The sequence below is a fragment of the Triticum urartu genome, chromosome 5A (genome assembly GCF_056163025.1).
Source record: "Triticum urartu cultivar PI428250 chromosome 5A, HENAU_Tu73, whole genome shotgun sequence".
Taxonomy (NCBI): Eukaryota; Viridiplantae; Streptophyta; class Magnoliopsida; order Poales; family Poaceae; genus Triticum; species Triticum urartu.
Window position 1 is genome coordinate 558,494,026 of NC_141877.1, and position 19,538 is coordinate 558,513,563.

A 19,538-nucleotide genomic window follows, 5' to 3' on the forward strand; every position below is an offset into this window, starting at 1 on the left:
TGACCTTCAAAACGACCTTAACCATTTGTTTGATTTCTTCATGCATCATAGCCCGTAGCAACGTACGGGCATTCTACTAGTCTAGGTAAAGAATGAGCCTCAAAATTACTCGTTCTACTCTCAAAACGAAACATGCACGCCTCAAAGTCGGCTCTTCTGGCTTTAATCTCCTTAATAATGGCTTCATTTATTCCTCCAGCTTCCTCTGCTTAATCACCGACTAGCAATCCGAAGCAATGAGCAGATGATATTTGCCTACGTCCAGAGCCAATGGTAATGCCTCCTTGCATGCCAACATTTCAAGCATTGGGGGGGGGGGGGGGGGGGGGGGGGGGGGTTTGTGATAACATTTTTGGAGCATCGATTTTTTTTGCCAGGTCTTCCACAAATGTCATCTGATGATGAAACTTTGCAAGCAATCAAAAAAATTGTCAACAATTATCTTAAATTACGGGTGTCCTGTTTTAAGACTATGATAATTCATCCATCAGTCTGGTTAGGTCTTTTCATGTTTCATTCATAATGTATAGGAAAGACAGATGTAATTTTTAGCAAGTTTGAGAAAAAGCTTTCAGTTATGGTTGTATATATTTTCCATCTTTTCTTCCAGAATGAAATCATGACCAAGAGTCATTGTTCTGTTGTTTCAAACCACAAGTGTTGCTGGACTGAATCAACCTATGCCTACTCATTGGAATATTTAAACTTACTTATTGTGCTGCCGCCTCTAGACTTGTCATTTTCTTTGTGTTTCATTATGCGCACTCGATGTTGTGCAATAGTGTCCGGTCTGTTCATTGAGCTGTACTGTTCATTACTCTGATGGTTTTTAATTCCACGTAGAAGATATCGATATTAATATCTCATCATTTGAAAACAACTTCTTTTGTTGAGGACTGCATGAATGTATCTATACTTCTTTTTTCTTCTTTATACCATAAATGTTGGCTCGTATTCTAGCGGTTTAACATGTTTTTCTTGGTGACTATGTGAACTAGTATTTACTCTATTTACACCGTTCTAGCAGTTGTAGATGTAAATACCGTAGGCACTATTCATGTGCACAACATGACATTTCTTCTTTTTAGTTCATCTTGAATGTATATGGCCTTATGCTTGATTTTTTTTGCAAATTGTGCATCTACTATATATAGTTATTGCATCTAAAAAACAAGTTCCTTTTGGTATTGTAAATTTCTGTTGTAATCAGCTAGACAAGAATCGGCAAAACATACTCTAGTCAGAGAGAAGAGAGAAAAGGAAAAAAACCGAGCGCCTCCTACGTCCCTAGCAGAACCACATCACACCTCCCCCCATTCTGTTAGAATAATTCGAGGCATGCGATCACTTTTGGAATTCACAAACATTTCTTGCGATCACAAAAAAATTGGAATTCATAAACAATTTTTTAAACCGTAAACATTTTTTGAAATCATGCACGTATTTTGAATTCGTGAACATTTTTAGAGTTCACAAACAATGTTGGAATTCAAAAAAAATTGCGAACGTGAACATTTTTTGAAATTCCTAAGTAAACGTGAACATTTCTTTGAATTTGTGAACAAATCTTGAAGACTGGAACATTTTTCTCTTGGCTTGATGCATGCGCTCAAACCACACACAGTGCACACCTCTGTGATGTGTTCGCTGTTGGGCTTGTATTCCTGGGCCTTCAATTGCCGGTGCACATGCATCAAGCCCTAAACTTGAGAGAAGGCCGGACCAGCCTAGCCCACAGTCAGCCCTTCCTCTGCACGTCGTCGGTTCCTCGTGCGTTGACTCTAGAGCCGTCGATTTCCTCTCGCTCGGCGACCATGGCAACGGCGGCGGCGGCGCCGAGGCACAGCTGCGCGAAGCTCTCGGTGGCGGTCGAGGACCCCAAGGCGCCGGGCGGCGGCGGCATATTCGTGAAGGCCACTTGGCTCCCCACCCGCTTCTCCCTCGCCGTCACCGACGGCGCCGGCGCCTGGGTCGCCGACGCCTCCGACGCCGAGGTGCGCCTCCGGGCCGAGCAATGGGACCAGCCCGTCTCCGAGTACCTCGCCCTCGCCGAGCGCTACCTCGCCTTCCACCAGCCCTCCTCCACCTACTCCTTCCACGAGGCTGGCGCCGGCCGCAGGGTGCGTTCCGCTCTTGTCCCCTTGTCCTATCTCCGTTGCTATATGGATAAATTAAAGTGTTGGGTTAATCTGGAAAGGTTCCTAATTTAAGATCGAGTTTAAATTCGTCTAACTGTCTTCATGTTGCTTGATGTGTGAAGTGTCACATTTCTTCACCGCTTATTTCGCCAATTTTGCTCATTATTATCGACTATTTCCCATGTAACAATATTGCTCATCCAAGAGTAGTGTACTTGATGAATATTAACCTGTGTTTATTTTGAACCAAAAAGTAATTAATGTTGACATGTCATGGGTTTCATAGTAGTGATGGTGATGTGCTTCTTTTGCACCCTATTTGGGGAGCAATTTGTGATGTTGCTGTTGCCAATGTACTACCCATTAAGACAAGACTTCCATTCATGGTTTTGGATTTAGGTCCTCCTAGTCTGCGAACAGTTGCAAAGTTAAACTCCACTTGCTTGGTTTCATGGAAAGGACGGTTGTAGATATTAATGAGTTAAAATTTGAGAAAAATGCCGATTTGGTATTATCTGTAAGTCATTTGCCATAACAAGTGTTTAACCATATATATTGTACTAACTATTTATACATTTCAATGATGTGTCAGTCCTTTCTAAACTTAGCATATAAACAATGCCTTGTTCATTAATAAATAAAAGTTAATCTAAAAAATGCCTTTGTAGTGTCTTCTTATCACTCCCTTTAAGATTGACGCACATTCTTCATTTATCGTTGTCTTGATGCCTTAGCAATCTGTTTGAACCTTTGAGGTACTGTTATTTTCAATTTACTCACATGGTATGTCCTTGCTGTCTACTGCAATCTTGAATCCTGAAATATGTCTGAAGCGGAGAGTGGTTTATACAATCGATACTTATGTTGAAAGGGGGTTCTTCTTGCTTTATAGCTTATATGGAAGGACATCCAGTGTCCTTATATATCTTTTTTTCCTCTTTTATTTTCTGACATATCGCCCTTTGCAACCAGTTGTCATGGACATTTGAAAAACAAGGTACCAAGCTGGAATGGCGTTGGAAACTGCAGCCAGCAGCCCACCCACAACAGACTATAGCTGAGGTCTTGGATTTTCTTATGGATGCAAATATACGCTTGAGTGTACGTCCCTTTGCTCTGTATCTCTTGCATTTATAATTCTGTGGTCTTCTCTGAATACTTGCCAATATCTGTCGGGGTGCAAGTGGGCCGACCAACGACCATTTATATGCAGTTCATTCACTTTATGCAAATAGCAAGTAACTAGATGTTGTAGGATTGATTGTTTGGCAGGTATTGCTGAACTTGATTAAGCCTGTATAATGGAGTGTTTGAATTTACCAAGGTGTTAGCTTTCTTATTCAGGAAGAGGTTGTCAGGAAGACGCAATCATTTGAGAAGGTGAAACAAGAAGCTGAGAATTGCTTGCAACAGAGTGAAAGATTTAACACCGAGAAGGCTGAGTTTGAGCAAGCCTCCTTTACAAAGGTACAGTTCCGTACATCGACTTGTTTCATGTGAGCCGCTAGCCATGTTTTGGTATGCAATTTTGTACGGAATTCGCATCAGTCTACATATCCCTGTTGCTTCTACAGGAATACACTACTAGTCTACCATCACAGGTCGTTGAGCGCCACGTTTTTCTAATCATTAATTAATCAGAGTTATCTGCTTTCTACTGTATTGACTTTTAAACTCCAGCCTTATTCCCATTCCGTTCTGAATTAATTATAAATCTCCTGAAGGCTTGTGTTTTGGTCTTGTTATGCGCTGCTCAGTGGAACTCACTGTTGTGCCGTTGCTTTCAGTTTGTGGCCGTTCTGAACTCGAAGAAGGCCAAGCTGAGACAGCTCAAGGACAGAATCGCGGCGCTCGAATCCGCCGAGAAGGCTCCAAAGGAGGAGGAGGAGGAGGAGGGCCACTCCACCGACAGAACAGAGCCTATCGAGGACGGGAGCGACAAAGATCACAGCGTGAACGACGAGCCCTCGGAGACGGGCAGCGGCGGTGACCCCCACAGCTCCCCTGAGAAGTCCGCCGCCGCCGCCACCTCCAGGGGCCGGAGGGGACGCAAGAGGACGCGGAAGTGAGTGACCCGGACGAAGCAAAAAAGCTACTCTAGCCGCCGGACGGGCCCGAGTGACCCCCGTGTCGTTTAATTTCATTTCCTCGAGTGTCCTAGTCATGTAGCAGCACCTTCGGCAAATGATCTTCACGTGTTTTGTGCTTTGCTTATGCTTAGAGGATGATGGGCGCCGAATTTAATTATTTGTGAGGATGATGATCCGATGGCGGCGGCAGTTGTATAGTTGTTTTAGTGCCACTAGCTCGTAGTTAATGGGGAACAGATGCATTTCTCCACATGTGTTTTGGCACACGTAATACTACCATTTTCATTCCTGAGGTTGTGCCTTTGCGTGAAGACCCGTGGAAAGTCATAGCAGGCATGTGTTTCTCATTGCAAGACGCCTGAACTCCACATGTGTGATGGTAGTCAGGTGGTGGCGCTTTCGGCCCGTCTCTTTCACGCTTGGAAAAGAAAAGGAAAAATAGGAGGCGGAGAACAGTCTTCGGTCACGTTTTTTTTATGCATCTGGGTGGGCATGGGCGGCAATCAATCAGTGGGTCTTCTTTTCCTGGAGTCAAAGCTTCGACGCCCAGAGTTCAGACTCTTTCCCTTCTTTGCCATGGACCGAATAAACATGTGGATTCCACGCGGGAAGACACTCCCTGCTGTTGACCGCCTCCTCCTTCCCCCTCCCGCCATTCCATTCGGGGAAGGAAGGAAGGAAGGAAGAAGCATGGCGGAGCAGGCAATGGATCGGGAAGCAAAAGAGGAGAGCAGGTTAGGATTGCATCTTCTCTTTGATGTCGGGATTGTGGTTTTTCTTCTTCGGGTGATTTTCTCTGCTGCGTCTTCTTCATCGCGTTTCTTGGTTGGTTGCGCTCTTCAGGTGCTCGATCGCTTGCCGGACTGGGACCGGGGATTCTTTCAGCGGCTTGGGGGCGGCGAGCAGAGCAGGGTCTCCTTCTCGATCCGTCAGCTGGCTTGGATCAGATGATATACTTGGTGAGAGCTTTTTTTTCGTCATCAGTCATCACCATGTGGTTGTTCATTAGATTTCTGTTCTTCTTCCTTGGGATTCTTTCGGTGGGTTGACTCGTTTCCGGCCCTGTTTGCTTCCATCCGGACGCCCTCTCTTTGATTCTCTTGGCTGGAATGCGCTCTCGGGCCACTCATCTTCATCAAATTTTTGGGACGGTCTAAACGCAGCTTGAAAAATCATTAGGAAGTCTAGAGCTTTGAATCGTTTACTCGCATTAATATCCTTTGATTTCCCAAGGAAGATTAAGGACTTATGTTTTGCTACGAGGGTGCAGTGTTTTTCTGCCTTTTCACCGGTTCTACATCTCCAAATTGGCAGTTCAACGCCGCAGTGATCTGATCTTCCTTCGAAATAGTTTTCTTCGATTTTCCTTTTAGTGTTGTTTGCACTGAAAGCCATCCCTCCAAACATACCAGCTGAGAGAAAAAACACCATATATCAATTTTTGCCTGTGTGCGTAGTGCAAATCCGTTGAATTTATTTGCCTGTTTTGATCTACCATTCCATTTACAAGCAAAATCTTTTCATTCTTATGTGTATCTTTGTATCTAATTATGCCTCTGAAAAATTGGCAGAGGTGAAATCTGAAATGGGTGTGAGTAGAATCGCTCGGAAGGAACTTCGCTGAGGGAGCTCACAACTTCAGCCTGTTTCCTTGGAGCTGGAATCGGTTAATATGTCTTGTTCAGGTACTTCAAACTCTAAGAACTTCTACTTCATGTGTGCTTTGTGACTCTCCTCCTGAGATATGCCATCTGACTGGATATTGCTTCTACCTCGCAATCTTTAGTGAGCCTTTTCTTCAAAATAAGAATCAAAGAGTGTTTACGGTTTCAGAAAATCCATGAAACATTCTAATATGTAAATTTTGTACTCCCTTAGTGATCTAAACGCTCTTATATTTCCTTACTGAGGGAGTAATACACTAGGAATCTGCAAAATTTCATGGGAAAATGTTTGTGACTTTGCACAGAAAACACAAAAAAATGTGATTATCTGTGATAGCAGGCGCCGTTGCTATCGTTTGCTGTTTTAGATCACTGTATTTATAGTTTTTTTTATGTCGGACAGATTTGAAAAGATTTTTCACACAGAATTGTGTGGAATGATAGTGTGTTTCTAATGATAGTCCTGGCAGTCTAGACGTACACCAGAATGACTAGGATCGGTCCAAGGAGCTGGACGGTTCAGGAGAGTGTACTGCCTCTGCTTGAAGCCACTCGGTTTATAGGTCGTACTATCCGGGGTGATTACCTGGAGTGTCCGTGGCATGGCATGTTGAGATAGGGTTGGGTTGGTGTGAAGTCCCCGTCCGACCATCCAACTCTCTATCCAGCCTCTGCCCCAAAGTAGCTTGGTTATTATCCCAGGCTGTCCGGCAACATGTTTCACTGGAGCACTTTGAATGTATTTACTAGCTTGAATCCCTAGTAATAGGGGTTTGTGGGCTGTCTAAGGCTAATAGCCCGAATCGTCCGTATGTGTGATTCTCGTAATAAACGACTAGTTTTTTTTTACTTAGCTATATATATACCTTTCTCCCCCACGGAGTTGACTACCCCTGCAAGCAAAACTTCAGATCTAGGACCCATTGCTATTCTCCACTATCCCTTGGCGCCATTTGAGCCATTTTCTAGGATTGGGAGAGAGATTTGGGAGGGGGTTGGGAGGTAAGTTAAACCAAGTTCAGATCCAAGCCTTCCCCCTCCTTTGACCAAAAGATTTAGCATCTGAGCAAATTTCCAAGCCTCCCTTGATCTTGTTACTCTTGGAGATTGGATATTCCTAGGAGATTGGTGTCACTCGTGAGCTTCTAAGTTGTGGATTGCCCCAAAGTTTGTGAAGGTTGGAAGTCACCATCAAGACTTACCCTAATTGGTTGAGCTCGGGCTTTGTTGGACGAGCTTAGGGAGAAGAAGACGAGACTTGGTATCGCATGATGCCTTGTTTGGTCTCCACCTCTCATACGGAGTCTCCGAGGACGTGAACTTTGGGTTTCATCTTCGTCTCTATGCCCACTTTGCTTATCCTTTTCCTAGCTCCCTAAAATCAACTAAGAAAAGACAAAAAAATGTAGTAGCTTCAAACCCCCTCTAATTGACATCTTTGATCCTTTGCCATCCTAGTGTGGCCATTGTGGCCAAGGCTGAAGAATTCATGGTGTTTGTCTTCTGTGTGTGGACTCCTGATTTGGTGAAATGTTATCAAGAACTCCAGTCTAAATTCATGGTAGCAGCGGTGATGGTGACGCCGGGTTTGTTTTGGTTAGTGGTTCGCCTATTTCATAACTATCGTGCTTTTGATGTTCCATACGAATGATCTGGCAATGAAAACCGTGGTTCAATATCCAGGCCACAGTGAGTTCGGCTAATTTATGTTGCCACCTGTTGGGGCGGTCGACTCATGCAGCTCTTAATTGATGAGGTACAACTTGTGATATTTGGACTTCTACAAGACTACAACCTTTTCAATAGATGCTCAGAGGAATGTTGAGATGCAAAAGACAAAGTTGGAGACCAGATAAATTTGAAGTGACTTCACTTGGGGCCACCATCCTCTCCCTACCGCAATCATCATGCTATTGTTGCAACTTTAACCTAAAAGATGGTCCCACCCTATCCCCATGACCTAGCTGGCTCCTCTATGCAAGCAACGTAATCCAAAGTATAAGTGGCAGAAATAGACAAGAATGAAGGTGAAAATCGCATGAGTCGAAGAAAAGACCGGACGATGGCGGTTGATCACTGCATGCTAGTATATGAGATTTAATGGTGTCTCTCAGTGTATTTGGATGATAGTGAAGGAGGGTGCAAGGATGCATATATCACTTTTAGCTTGCTCTCTTCAAGATGAAAGTTATCCCTTGTTTGACAAGAACATCGTGTATCACGCACTACCTCACCACTTAATTTATCCATTAAATTTCCTTACTTGACTCGATCATCATCCATAATATTGTGTGTGATGGTGTTTTGTTGACTACATCGTGAATTAGGTTATTCTAATTTTCTTTGATATGCCCTTTACTTATACTTTGATACACATTCGGTCTTACGGTCAGTGACCCTCACCTCATATTCTTTTGCTTATTGGACCCTCATATTCTTTTGCCTATCGTCCACATACCCAATTTGATACTATGGGATACAAGACAAGGTTGCAGCAGACAAATCTCACAAAGAAAACCACAATGCCAATTCAAATGCATATATGAGTGATATATCTCATTTTAAACGGTGTATGTTCTTGATGTAATGTTGGAGGAAAGAAAGCACCTATAAGTAGGGGATTTGCCTTAATCAAGAGGCTCACGTTAATGATCGACACTGACCAAAGATGGGGCAGTGCTATTTGGTTTGAGATAACCCTTTATCACCCCTTGCACCTATATCCTCAAAGTGAAAATTTAGGGCATAGATTGAAGGGTTTGGGATCACAGTTGTGCATCTACAAGACCCACAAGATGACACATGGACTATGGCAAGGACAACATCCAAGAGAAATCACATCCTAACAAGGGGCATATGAGCATATTCAACAATCCACACTGATTGAATGGCTGCCATGTGGTAAGATGGAATGTTCCTCATTGGGCAAACAAGAATGTCATGGTTGGGCATGCTTGCCCCCTATTGAGGTATGAGGCTGGTGTGCGAGGGACCAAGGATGCCATGGTTGGGCATGCTCCAAGATAACCGAGATTGGTGAGAGTACCCATAGCGGAACGTGTGGTATCTCAGCATGGCCAAGAACACACACGGATACACAAACTCAGGAGGGACAAAGAACATACACAGATACACAAACTCGGGAGGGACATATAAATCAATGATTAGACCTATTCCACACCGGAGATTATTGACATCGTCGTGTGTGCAATTGTGCATGTGTGTATAGATCTTTATTTTGTACAGAATGGGTGTTGGACTCATTTGTTTTGTTATCGTTTTAACCCGACCTTTGAGCTAATAAAAACCCTCCTTTTAAAATATGCATACAACTTCTAACTCATTTGATAAAGCAATACAAGTCTTGACTTGGCGGTGACTTGGTGTGTATTAGGGTTCTTCTAATCCCTAGTTAAATGTTAGTTTTGTGATTCATTAACATAATAGCTCCATATAAACAAAAGTATTTTGCTACATGGGAAGTTTTGTGGCTCTAAGATCATCTACAATCGGATTGGGTAAATTCGACCCCCTAAATGTTTGAGGGCGCGTCCGCGGACAGCTCCGGCTGGCCCCTCATTTGTCCTCCCGGACAACCATACCCCTCATATGCAAACCCTCGTATTCAGGAAAAGCCATGCACGTCCATCATATAGCATCACTTCATCACGAATTCAACAATTCAATAAAGCAACATAAACCACAATTCAACACGTGCCAAAATAAAAGTTAAGAACTCATAGATAGGCGATACAAGAATGCATACTCTTTGCGCGCCGGTCTCCTTCTTCTTCATGTGTAGCAACTTCTTGCTTCCCTCCTCCAAGAGGGTAGCGTCCTGCAACATGATCCTTGAATCCTCTGCATCGCTCGCAGGCTTCAACCTCTTTTTGTCGATCTCAATTGTTTGTATTGTCTTCTCCTTTTCAAACTCTCATTTAGCATAGTTCTCTTGCTTGCAAGTCTATCTTCTCTCTCTCAATGCTCAACTTCTCTTTCGCCCTTTCTCGGTCGAACAACACCATCTCCCTTTGAACATCCAAGAAGAGGTTGTACTTCTCCTTCTCCTCCTTGGCAAAAAAATGCTTGTCCATGCCACAAACATTTTCTTGCCGCACCATCATGCACAGCCCTCTCCTTCTCCCACTCATTTCCCCTCACCTGCCAATTCCTCTTTGGCACGGTTGGTTGTTCATCCCTCCACCTCTCCATTTTGCTTGTCGTCGTCATCCAATCCAACAGATTGTTATGAGCTTGAGCCATTGTTCTTCTTCAACTTCTTGGTGGGGGGTTTTTGAGCTCTGTAACGACAAGTTACCACTTCGGTTTTCCATTCAATTTCAACCAACAATGGGACAACCTGAATGGCTTGCCCTTGTTTTGGTTGTACAAATTGGATCCATGCTTGTGGCCAACCAAGATTCACACAACACATCTTCATGGCTTGTGAATGTCGGACCTCTTGCCTTTGCTACCTTCTTTTTTTAGTGTGCGATGTTTGCCCAACATCAAACATAGGGGAATTGGTATCACCCATACCATTATGCCTTAGTTCTTGACCATCATTTATCATGTTCATAAAAAAATATGCATCACAATTAAACTACCATCCCTAAATTGATCCAATTGTATGTGCAACAAACGAACCAAGCCATACAATGGCATATGGGTCAAAATTGTACCATGTCTTGGCCAGCTACTTCATTCAACAACACGTGGGCATGCCCAACGCCGGCGTTATCCGCTGCCTTTGGAGTTGGGGCGAGTTGTACGCCATGTCTATGGTGGCGTCCTCTAGCATGCAGCCATCGAGGATGACCCCATTCGGATGTTGAAACGGAGACGGGAACACCCGACGACTTGTTCCCTCTCGCGGGTAGGTGGGACGACACATAAGTGGTCGATAGACCAGATGCGCCCAAGTTCATGTCCGCAGGCTCCTCCCCGCAGCTTCCTTCTTCACAGCTTACTGGACGCGCTACCGGGCATGCGACTCCCTCCGGGTGATGTTCTGTGCATTGCAAGTGATGACGGTAGGGACCAGCACAGACTTTGCTGAACCATCGTCTATGGCGGTGGTGGGAGACGGGGTTCTCGATGCCGAGATCGGACAATGAACGTGGACGGCGACACAGACAGGGAGCAATGTGTGTGTGTGTGTGTGTTGGGGGGGGGGGGGGGGGGAGGGGACCAGAAAAATGAAGGACATACATGGGAACAGTGCGGTTGATTTGGAGGACTTGGTCGACTTTGAGTAGATTCGAGGTAGGTTCAACCTGTTGGAGGTGTCGTGCGTCGCATGTCCGCCCCACATATGGACTGAACTTGAGGAGTGCCGAGCAACCCGAAGTTTGGGCTAGCTTTGAGGGATCCGTTTGGATGCCTTTTGACCGGGTTATCCGGCCGAGAGCGGGGTTCCGGTTGTACATGTTCTACAGGCTCATTTGCTTTGAGTGGCCAATAGAATACAGAGACAACAGGAGTAGAAAATCATTGAAAGCCCTTCAAGTGGCGAGTAGAATACTGAGACAACAGGAGTAGCAAATCATTGGAAGCCCATCAAGAACCTTTTCAATATGAACAGGCGGAGGCAAACACAGGAAACACGTGGAAGGTGGACTACACATGATTCCATGTATTCGGCCACGACCTCGCCACGACCATCCTTGGACCTTGAACAGAGAACGGCACCGTCGCCATCGACGCACACATGCCACAAAGCGATGGATATGCTAATCAAACGAGAGATCCCAATAGTACTACCACAACATGGACTAAAATAACACGTTGCTATATTCAACACACCTGCTGACACTGGCACCAGCAGCTCGCCGAGCAACCGAAACTTCAGCGAAACCGTGTCCAAGTGTCGCTAGAAGACTAGGGTCCAGGCCAGGTCCGTACTCGTTTGCCTGGAAAGAAGTCTCTACTCGTCGTTTGCCGTTCAAGCGTTTTACCGTGGACAGCATGCTTCCCGGTCGCTGGCTACGTGGCTCTGCTTCTGGTTCACACTGGCAACGCTTCTCCTGTTCAACTCAATCTACTCGTCATTGAAATTTTCCTCTCTTTGGTTTCCCATCTGGGAGAAATCTTTAATTCTAGATGCCTTTGGCCTGGGTATATATAGGATATAATATTAATGTGTCAGATGACTAGTTGTCATATGAGAATAATATTGTTTTCGGCACATTTCTTTTCTAGCATATGTTTTGTATGTATTTATCGTAAACTGTCCTCAAGGATGCTTAACCATTGCATACACCTCATACCTCCTTTTAACCTGGAATTTTGCTAAAATCTTTTCCAGAAGAGTGAATTCTGGTTTTTACCCTCTATTTTGATGTTTTTGACACTAATTACCCTATTTAGCAGGATTTCATCCATTTTACCCCATTTAGCAAAAGTTTTGTCACAATTTATCCATTTTAAAATTTTGCGAGCATTCTGATGAGCAGGTCCCAATTGTTAGGTCCACCTAGCATGCCCCATCAACAGTTTTTACCTACCTATTTTTCTCCATGTTGAACCAGTCCTCGCAGCTTCGCTCGACTGGGCTGGCCTGATATGATCGCCAGAGCAGGTCGCTCGCGTCCAACGCACAAGGCGTAAGTTGGGCCGCACCACTCTGGCCTCCAATATTCATAGCACACATTGTTCGCCTTCCTTCGAATCACACAAACGCTGCAAACAAAGAAAAAAAGGATTTCAACAATATTCAAAATGGTGAAAAAACTTTAAATCAATGTACGTCAGTTATAGATGGGTGATATGTATACACGTGATCTTCTAATAAGCATTTTAATTCTGTCTGAATCAAACGCCTCACCGGCCAATGCATGAGTCAGGAAAACTTCATAATACACATATGATGGAGATGGTCAAAATCATGTGGAATGGGGTACGACGTGAGGGCTTGCTTGTTCACCAACCTCGCTGATTTGTTGGACGAGCGGCCCCCATAGATCTGCAACCGAGCACAACCTGATGGGGGCATGTACATGGACGCGCCCACGCCGACGTCGGCGAGCTTGATGGAGCCGGATTACATGGGGTCATTTCTTGCCTTGATGTCGCGCCCAGACGTCGGCGAGATTGACGGAGCCGGATTCCACGGGGTCATTTCTTGCCTTGATGTCACGACCATATATAACGCCGCTCGAGGAGGTATGAAATCACGCCGCTGCCGTTGCCTGACAATCCCTAACCATAAGTTCGAGCGAGCCTGACGGGTACGTGTGGGCAGAAGCCTGCACGGGCGATGCAATCTATTAGGCGTGAGTAAGGAGCGTGGTCGACTCAGGCATTATGCGTTGGACGAGACGCAAGTGACCTCCATCGTGCCGGTCCGGTCGAGAGAAGCCGTGAGGACTGGTTCACGAGAGAGAAAAATAAGCAGGAAAAAACCATCGATGTGGCATGCCAGCTAGACTTCACAATTGGGACCTGTCTGCCAGAACACTCATGAAATTTTAAACAGGGTAAATCGTGGCAGAACTTTTGTTAAATGGGGTAAAATGGATGAAATTTCGCTAAATGGGGTAAGTAGTGTCAAAAATGTCAAAATAGGGGGTAAAAACCGGAATTCACTCTTTCCAGAATGAACTAAAATATACATTGAATTATAAGCATCTGAATCAATCCAATCTAGGCTTGTGCATTCTTCCAATCTGAATCAATCCAATCCGTTGAATTATAAGTATCTTCCTGAGCATAGCCTGGCCAAAAACAAAAAACAAATATTAGCATTCTTTCTATTTAGAAATATCATTTAATCATATTTTTTGGATATATGAATACATTATTACGCTTATACATCTATTAAGTCCTAGGTTGTGTGTCCACGGGCATTTTGCTCAAAGTTAAGGCCACATAGATGGTACACCACTCCGAGTGGGGCTACGAACAACTCCAACGCGGATCATGGAATCGATCGCAAATGTCCTATAATTGGAAGGTTCAAACATTTTTGATCATCCAACTGTGGTCACCAAATTTGTCTAGACCGGTTCGGACATTTGAAATCTCACAAACTGGGGGAGGTTTGGGAAGTTTTGAATGTCCACCACATCAGAATCCTTAGCCCTAGGCCCACCCATAATCTTCTCCTGCCGCGTCCGCTTCGGCTTGACCGCATTCACTCTGGCGGACCAGCCTCTTTCCTAATCGCATTCATGGTGGCATGATGACCGAGAAGCCTACTCCCGCTTTACAGCCAGACGGGCTCCTCCTCCGCAAACCCTACCCGCACAATCCTCATCCCCTGCCGCTGCACAACACCACACCTCCAGCCATCACGACGGCCAAGAAGTCTGGCGCTGAGAAGTGGTCGCCGGCGTGCACTCTGGATCCGGGTGCCACCGTCGAGGGAGAAGGTACCGACGTTTGATGAGGAGCAAGCGAAGGAGGATCGTCGTAATGCTCTAGAGGCCGCACATGCAGATCCTACCCGCGATGAGTATCCGGATTGGAATCCCAAAACACACTCCATTATGTGAGATACCAACATGACTATGTGTTGATCCCGTATGAGAAGGAGGAGTAACCTCGCTCATGCAGCTCAAATCGACGACCACGTGCTTCATTTCAGACGACAACGACGACGGCTCGGACAAAGTTGCAGACGGTGACAAAGGTGTCGTCGACCTCACCGGCTGGATCCTCACCTAGTTTTAGCTGGAATTGATTTAAATTTAGGTTGAATTTGTTTAAATTTCGCCCGTTTGGTTGCGATATACCGAACTTTGCTTAAATTTCATCGTTTTGCTTTTACTTCCATCCGTGTTTGTGTGCGGTCTGTTTTAAATGGTTGAGCCGCGTTGGATGACTTCAGTAGCTCGGTTGGATGTCCGACGTCCCGGCTGCTGTCCGCGGACACGACATTTGGTGATCCGCGTTGAAATTACACTAGGAAAGAAGTTGAGGCGAACGCTCGCTGTAAAAAAGAAGATTGGGTAAATCGGCATGCCAAGGAACGAAGTGGACGTCCCGGCGGTTGCCAACCGCGAGTGTAGAAGTGCTACTTGTCAGTCGGGCTCCCGCGTGGAACCTTCTCCCCTCCGGCTGCCTCTGCCTACGTGTGCGACGCCATCGCCCCAATCGCGTACCGCGTTGCCGCGAGTAGGCCCATCACTACCTCGTGCTCATTCCGGGCCGGGCTCGCAATAAATGGAAAAAATATATTCGCCCCGGCTTTGACCGTCTCGCCTCTTTTAGCTCCCCCGCCTATCAGACCGTACGGGTCCATTTGACCACGTGACCCAAATCCGCCACTTGGGCCCCATGCCCCCCTCCTCCTCCTCCTCCCCCGCCGCGGCTATATAACCGCGTCCGGACATTTTCCCGACAAACACTTCACCTTCACCAAGCACACAGCGCCCAGCAGCAGCAACTCGTCGACGCGGAGCAGAGGAGCGAAGGAGGCCGGCGAGATCGACGCAAATGCAGATGGACTCCTACTACTTCCACGACGACGCCCACTTCTTCGCCGGCTGCGGCGTCCCCGGCTCGCCGGACCTGCCCTTCGCCGACCTCATTGCGTCGCTCTCGGAGCCGCTGCCTGAGGTGGCCAGCCAAAGCGCGTTCCGGCAGTACCTTGGCGTCGGGCTGGAGCTTCCGGGCACGGCGCGGGGCGGGACGGGGAACGGGATCAACATCCACCGGAGGATGATGGACGTGCTGGGCAGGATGGGGACGGCCACCGAGGAGGAGGAGCGGCCGCAGCACCAACAGCAGCAGGCGGCCGGCGCTGTCGAGAGCAGCCGCGGGTTCCGGCACATGATGCGCGAGCGCCAGCGCCGCGAGAAGCTCAGCCAGAGCTACGCCGACCTCCACGCCATGGTCTCCTCCCGTTCCAAGGTACTTCGACCGTCCGCGCCCGCTGTCCTCCCACATTCCATTTCACTGGTGCTCGAATGCCATGTGCTGAATGAACGAGTGATGCCATTGCAGCAGGACAAGAACTCGATCGTGCAGTCCGCGGCCGTCTACATCCACGAGCTCAAGGTCGCCAAGGAGCAGCTCCAGAGGAGGAACGACGAGCTCAAGGCCAAGATCCTGGGGCACGACGCGCAGCAGCAGTGCGTCAAGGTCCAGTTCGAGGTGGACGAGCCCTCGTCCTCCATCGACTCCATGATCGGGGCCCTCACGCGCCTCAAGAGCATGAACGTCAAGACCAGGGGGATCCACTCCATCTTGTCCGGCCAGCGATTGACGACGGAGATGAATGTCGAAACCACGGTGAGCTAGCTTCATTTTTCTTACCTTAGTCCTCCTACCTGCTTTGTTGACAATAATAAACCGGACTAAACTTTTAAGAAGTTGGAAAATATACAACAGTTGAGTCACCTGCAAGATTTTTCGGAATTTCCGTGTTGTTTTAGTACACTACTACATCATCGATATACATTACTAGTACGTCATTGCACTGTTGGATAGGGACTGCATCATCGATACGATAACGATGAGGATTGTAAAATTGATTCAAGAAATGACTGCAATATGTTTTAAATCCTGTGGTTTTATCGAAAGCTACAAAACATCTTGGTTGTGAGAATCCGGATTAAGCCATGTGAGGATCAAAGTATACCATAAAATTGCTGAAAGAACATATTAATTCATTCCACCGTTTACACTTTTCATCAAAGTTTGAAACTCGGTCTTTTCAAATACAAATCACGAGAAAGCACAGCTTAAAATTTTGAGTAAGACAAATTAAAAATTTGACTATCGTCGAGGAATCTGTGTCAAAAGTTGTGCTAGAAACCCTCTGACTTCTGAAGACATCATTAGAACATATCCTTTGCCAGGTCCCATGTTATAAAATCTGCAGGGCCAATCCTTGTCTAATTAATCCGCATCCGCTGTTACTGTCAGACTAAATAAATTCTGCAGCTACTATTAGGTCAATTCTTTTCGCAAGAATCGAACAATCATGCCCTTTTTAAGTAGTAATCAGCAAATGAATCAAGTCAACGGATCCCCAATCTGAATAATGCAGTGTCAAGCTTAACATTTACCCAAGGTTCAATGCATGATTGATCAGTCTGATGTTATACTCCGTATATAGTAAGCCACTTGTACACTCTTAACTAACCACGCTGCTTTCCTCACGTGTCATATTCACAGATTGCGGCTTGCGAGGTAGAAAAGGCAGTGGAGGAGGCTCTCCAGGAAGTAGAGAGGAATCAGCTGCCTGACAGCGAGGCCCCGTTTCCCGGAAGCAGGAGCGCCTGGCCTCAAACATCGCACGTGCAAAATGTGTTCTGATCGGTTTCTGACCACAAGGGTCATGAGACCCATCTGTTCATTGTTTTTTCTCCTCTCTTTTTGTCTCCTTTCTTATGATGATGGAGCAAGTGAAGATCTCCACATGCCCTTGCCTGCGTACTGGTGGTTGTACTCTCGATCGACCCTCGTGTTTAGTCCTAGTGGGATTTTTTAGGAGCTGTGAAGGTGTAAGTAGCTCTTCAGATGTGTAGGTGGTGAGGTCAACTTGGAATCAAATGGGTTGGAAAAAAATTGAAGAGGATCTACTCGCACGGTTTGGCCTGGCGCTTACGTTTGGCCCTAGCAAGGAAGAGAAAAGGATATGACAACTTGACAAGGATTACCAAACGTTTGGAAGAAGACGGGCCAGCAAGCCTTGGTTGCTGAGACTGTAAATTTGCATCCACCCAATGTTCGAAATCGAGTATATATTTTTCTCCAAACAGGATCGTTGTGTTTCGAGCAACCTTTTCACTAAAATCTCACTGAAATTTGTTATAGTTGTTGTAAACTACATTCAAACTTTCTCGTGTTTGTAACCTGGGAACATTTTAAGGAGCTCAACTATTCTCGTATTTGTAACCCGGTAACATTTGCAAGGAGCTCAACGTGAGAATTTTCAACAACAAATCTTCACCCCTGGCCCTTGTCATCTCGTGCATCCATGTCCAGTCTAAAATTTCCGTCACAATGGGTGCCGAATTTGAGTACCATTATGCCCAAAGAGTAGGCTCTAGTTAATTTCAGCTTTCCATTTTAGTAATGTTATTATGACGAGAGAGTGGGCTTTTCTATACTACTATTAAACAATTAAACAAGAACTTCTTTAAGCACACCCCACAAAGCATACATAGATCCAATACCATCGCACGATTAGGCCCATTAAAATCAATCTAACGGTTAGCCTTAACCTAAACCATTTTCTATGTGCACTTAGCAATTTACATTGACTGACCGTACTCCACCGTGCAGGAAATATGAAACTCCACGCCTGAGCAATTAGGAAACTAATAATCACGGGTGCATCCTATTCTAGGAAACTAAATCAGAGTGCATCCATCCTATTAGGAAACTAATCTCAGACAAATCCATCCTATTAAAAAACTTATCTCAGACGCATCCATCCTATTAGGAAGCTAATCGCGAGCCGCCTGTCGCCATCATGCACGCTAGCCACGATGGGGAAGCGCGAGGAGCTTCGTCTTCCTCCGGGAACACACGTGCTATCGCCGCCATCGTCTTCTGCCTAGAGGCCAGGCGCTCTTTTGCCGCTACTGCGACGACTCCATCCGTGTCCCGGGCATGCTCTCCGGAAACCATCGGCATCCGTGTTGACTTCAGCTCCGTTCACAGCACCCACGCCGACAAAGTGTCTGTTCAGTGGGTGCACGTGCATTACATATTAAATAAGAATCATGAGGCTTCAAGCAATTTAGAATTATAGATTTAGGGTTATCTTAGGTTGCCGATTGCTGTACTAAAAATGTGTAATTATATATGGCACGTACGTAAGAATGCAACAATCTTGTCTTACAAAGTAGGATCAAGAGGGATACCGAAGAAGTCAAGATGCAGAGTCTATTTCCCATGATTACTTCTCATGTTCATGTCGGCTTCCTTGGGCTTTACTTGGTACCATCATATGCATTAAACTAGACCGTATCAAGAGGTAACGCCATCCCCTTGATTAGAATTGACTTATTTCTGCTATTTGATCAGTGTGTGTTTTACGTATGACGTTGCTTTACCTGGAATTAAGGTGGGTTGCACCTGCCTAGGCACTATCTCCAGGGATAGGTTGGAAATCAGAATATATGATTCATTCTTAGAGAAAACTTTACACGCGTCACTTTAACATAATTGCATAGCAATCCGGCAAATTATGTAAGATTCAGTAGGAGGCAAGATATTGAAGATGTACTACTATTTCAGTTACATGATTCTATACATCTAAAACGAGTCACATGACTCCGTAACTGTTGTTAGAGAATATCTCTCGCTGTTCTGTAAAGGTATGCAATCTCTACTGCGTTCCAATAAAGAGAATTTTACCATACAGAAGGATCCAATGAAGAAACTAATCCGGCTGAGTTCCAATAAATAGATCCTTCAAAGGATCTGTCCTAATACAACTGCCGTATATTGGTACAGAGAAATCATATAAACTGTACTCAGTCAGATTTATTTTGTTTCATGACAGATAAACCAAATACCTTTCGCTATTTTGGCACATATATTTATTCTTATATACTTGTGCAGTTTCGAATGATCCAACATATCTGCAGTCATCAAACTTGAAGACATACTGTTTAAGGCCTTATTTGCACCGTCTCTCTTTCTTTGTCTGCGCGCCTCTTTCCTCCAATAATAATAATAAACAA

At 45.5% G+C, this 19,538-nt stretch overlaps 2 protein-coding genes across 5 annotated transcripts; both read left to right on the forward strand.

Moving 5' to 3' along the window:
- Nucleotides 1-1,722: 1,722 nt before the first annotated feature.
- LOC125528397 (DNA repair protein XRCC4) lies at nt 1,723-4,517 on the forward strand. The gene is made up of 4 exons (XM_048692880.2): nt 1,723-2,120; nt 3,111-3,239; nt 3,483-3,605; nt 3,926-4,517. The coding sequence occupies exons 1-4, from the start codon at nt 1,815-1,817 to the stop codon at nt 4,205-4,207; spliced, it is 840 nt and encodes a 279-aa protein (XP_048548837.2). The 5' UTR covers nt 1,723-1,814; the 3' UTR covers nt 4,208-4,517.
- Nucleotides 4,518-4,780: 263 nt separating this feature from the next.
- LOC125528398 (transcription factor BHLH148) lies at nt 4,781-17,657 on the forward strand. Of its 4 annotated transcripts, none has more exons than XM_087521723.1 (3): nt 4,781-4,962; nt 5,072-5,187; nt 5,800-16,137. In XM_087521723.1, exon 3 carries the CDS (start codon nt 15,331-15,333, stop codon nt 16,135-16,137), a length of 807 nt encoding a protein of 268 aa, XP_087377849.1. In that variant the 5' UTR covers nt 4,781-4,962; nt 5,072-5,187; nt 5,800-15,330. The 4 variants fall into 4 exon arrangements, with proteins under 4 accessions (XP_087377849.1, XP_087377848.1, XP_048548840.2 ...); XM_048692883.2 differs by lacking the exons at nt 4,781-4,962; nt 5,072-5,187 and adding an exon at nt 17,017-17,657 and having other exon boundaries at nt 11,070-15,747; nt 15,844-16,128; XM_048692882.2 differs by lacking the exons at nt 4,781-4,962; nt 5,072-5,187 and adding an exon at nt 17,017-17,657 and having other exon boundaries at nt 11,076-15,747; nt 15,841-16,128.
- Nucleotides 17,658-19,538: the final 1,881 nt, after the last annotated feature.

Coding starts and splice junctions, on each gene's coding strand:
- LOC125528397 (XM_048692880.2), top strand. CDS start 1,815: ATGGCAACGGCGGCGGCGGCGCCGAGGCACAGCTGCGCGAAGCTCTCG. Junction 2,121..3,110: donor AGGCTGGCGCCGGCCGCAGG/GTGCGTTCCGCT, acceptor CTTTGCAACCAG/TTGTCATGGACATTTGAAAA. Junction 3,240..3,482: donor ATGCAAATATACGCTTGAGT/GTACGTCCCTTT, acceptor TTTCTTATTCAG/GAAGAGGTTGTCAGGAAGAC.
- LOC125528398 (XM_087521722.1), top strand. CDS start 15,331: ATGCAGATGGACTCCTACTACTTCCACGACGACGCCCACTTCTTCGCC. Junction 16,129..17,016: donor AGATGAATGTCGAAACCACG/GTGAGCTAGCTT, acceptor TCATATTCACAG/ATTGCGGCTTGCGAGGTAGA.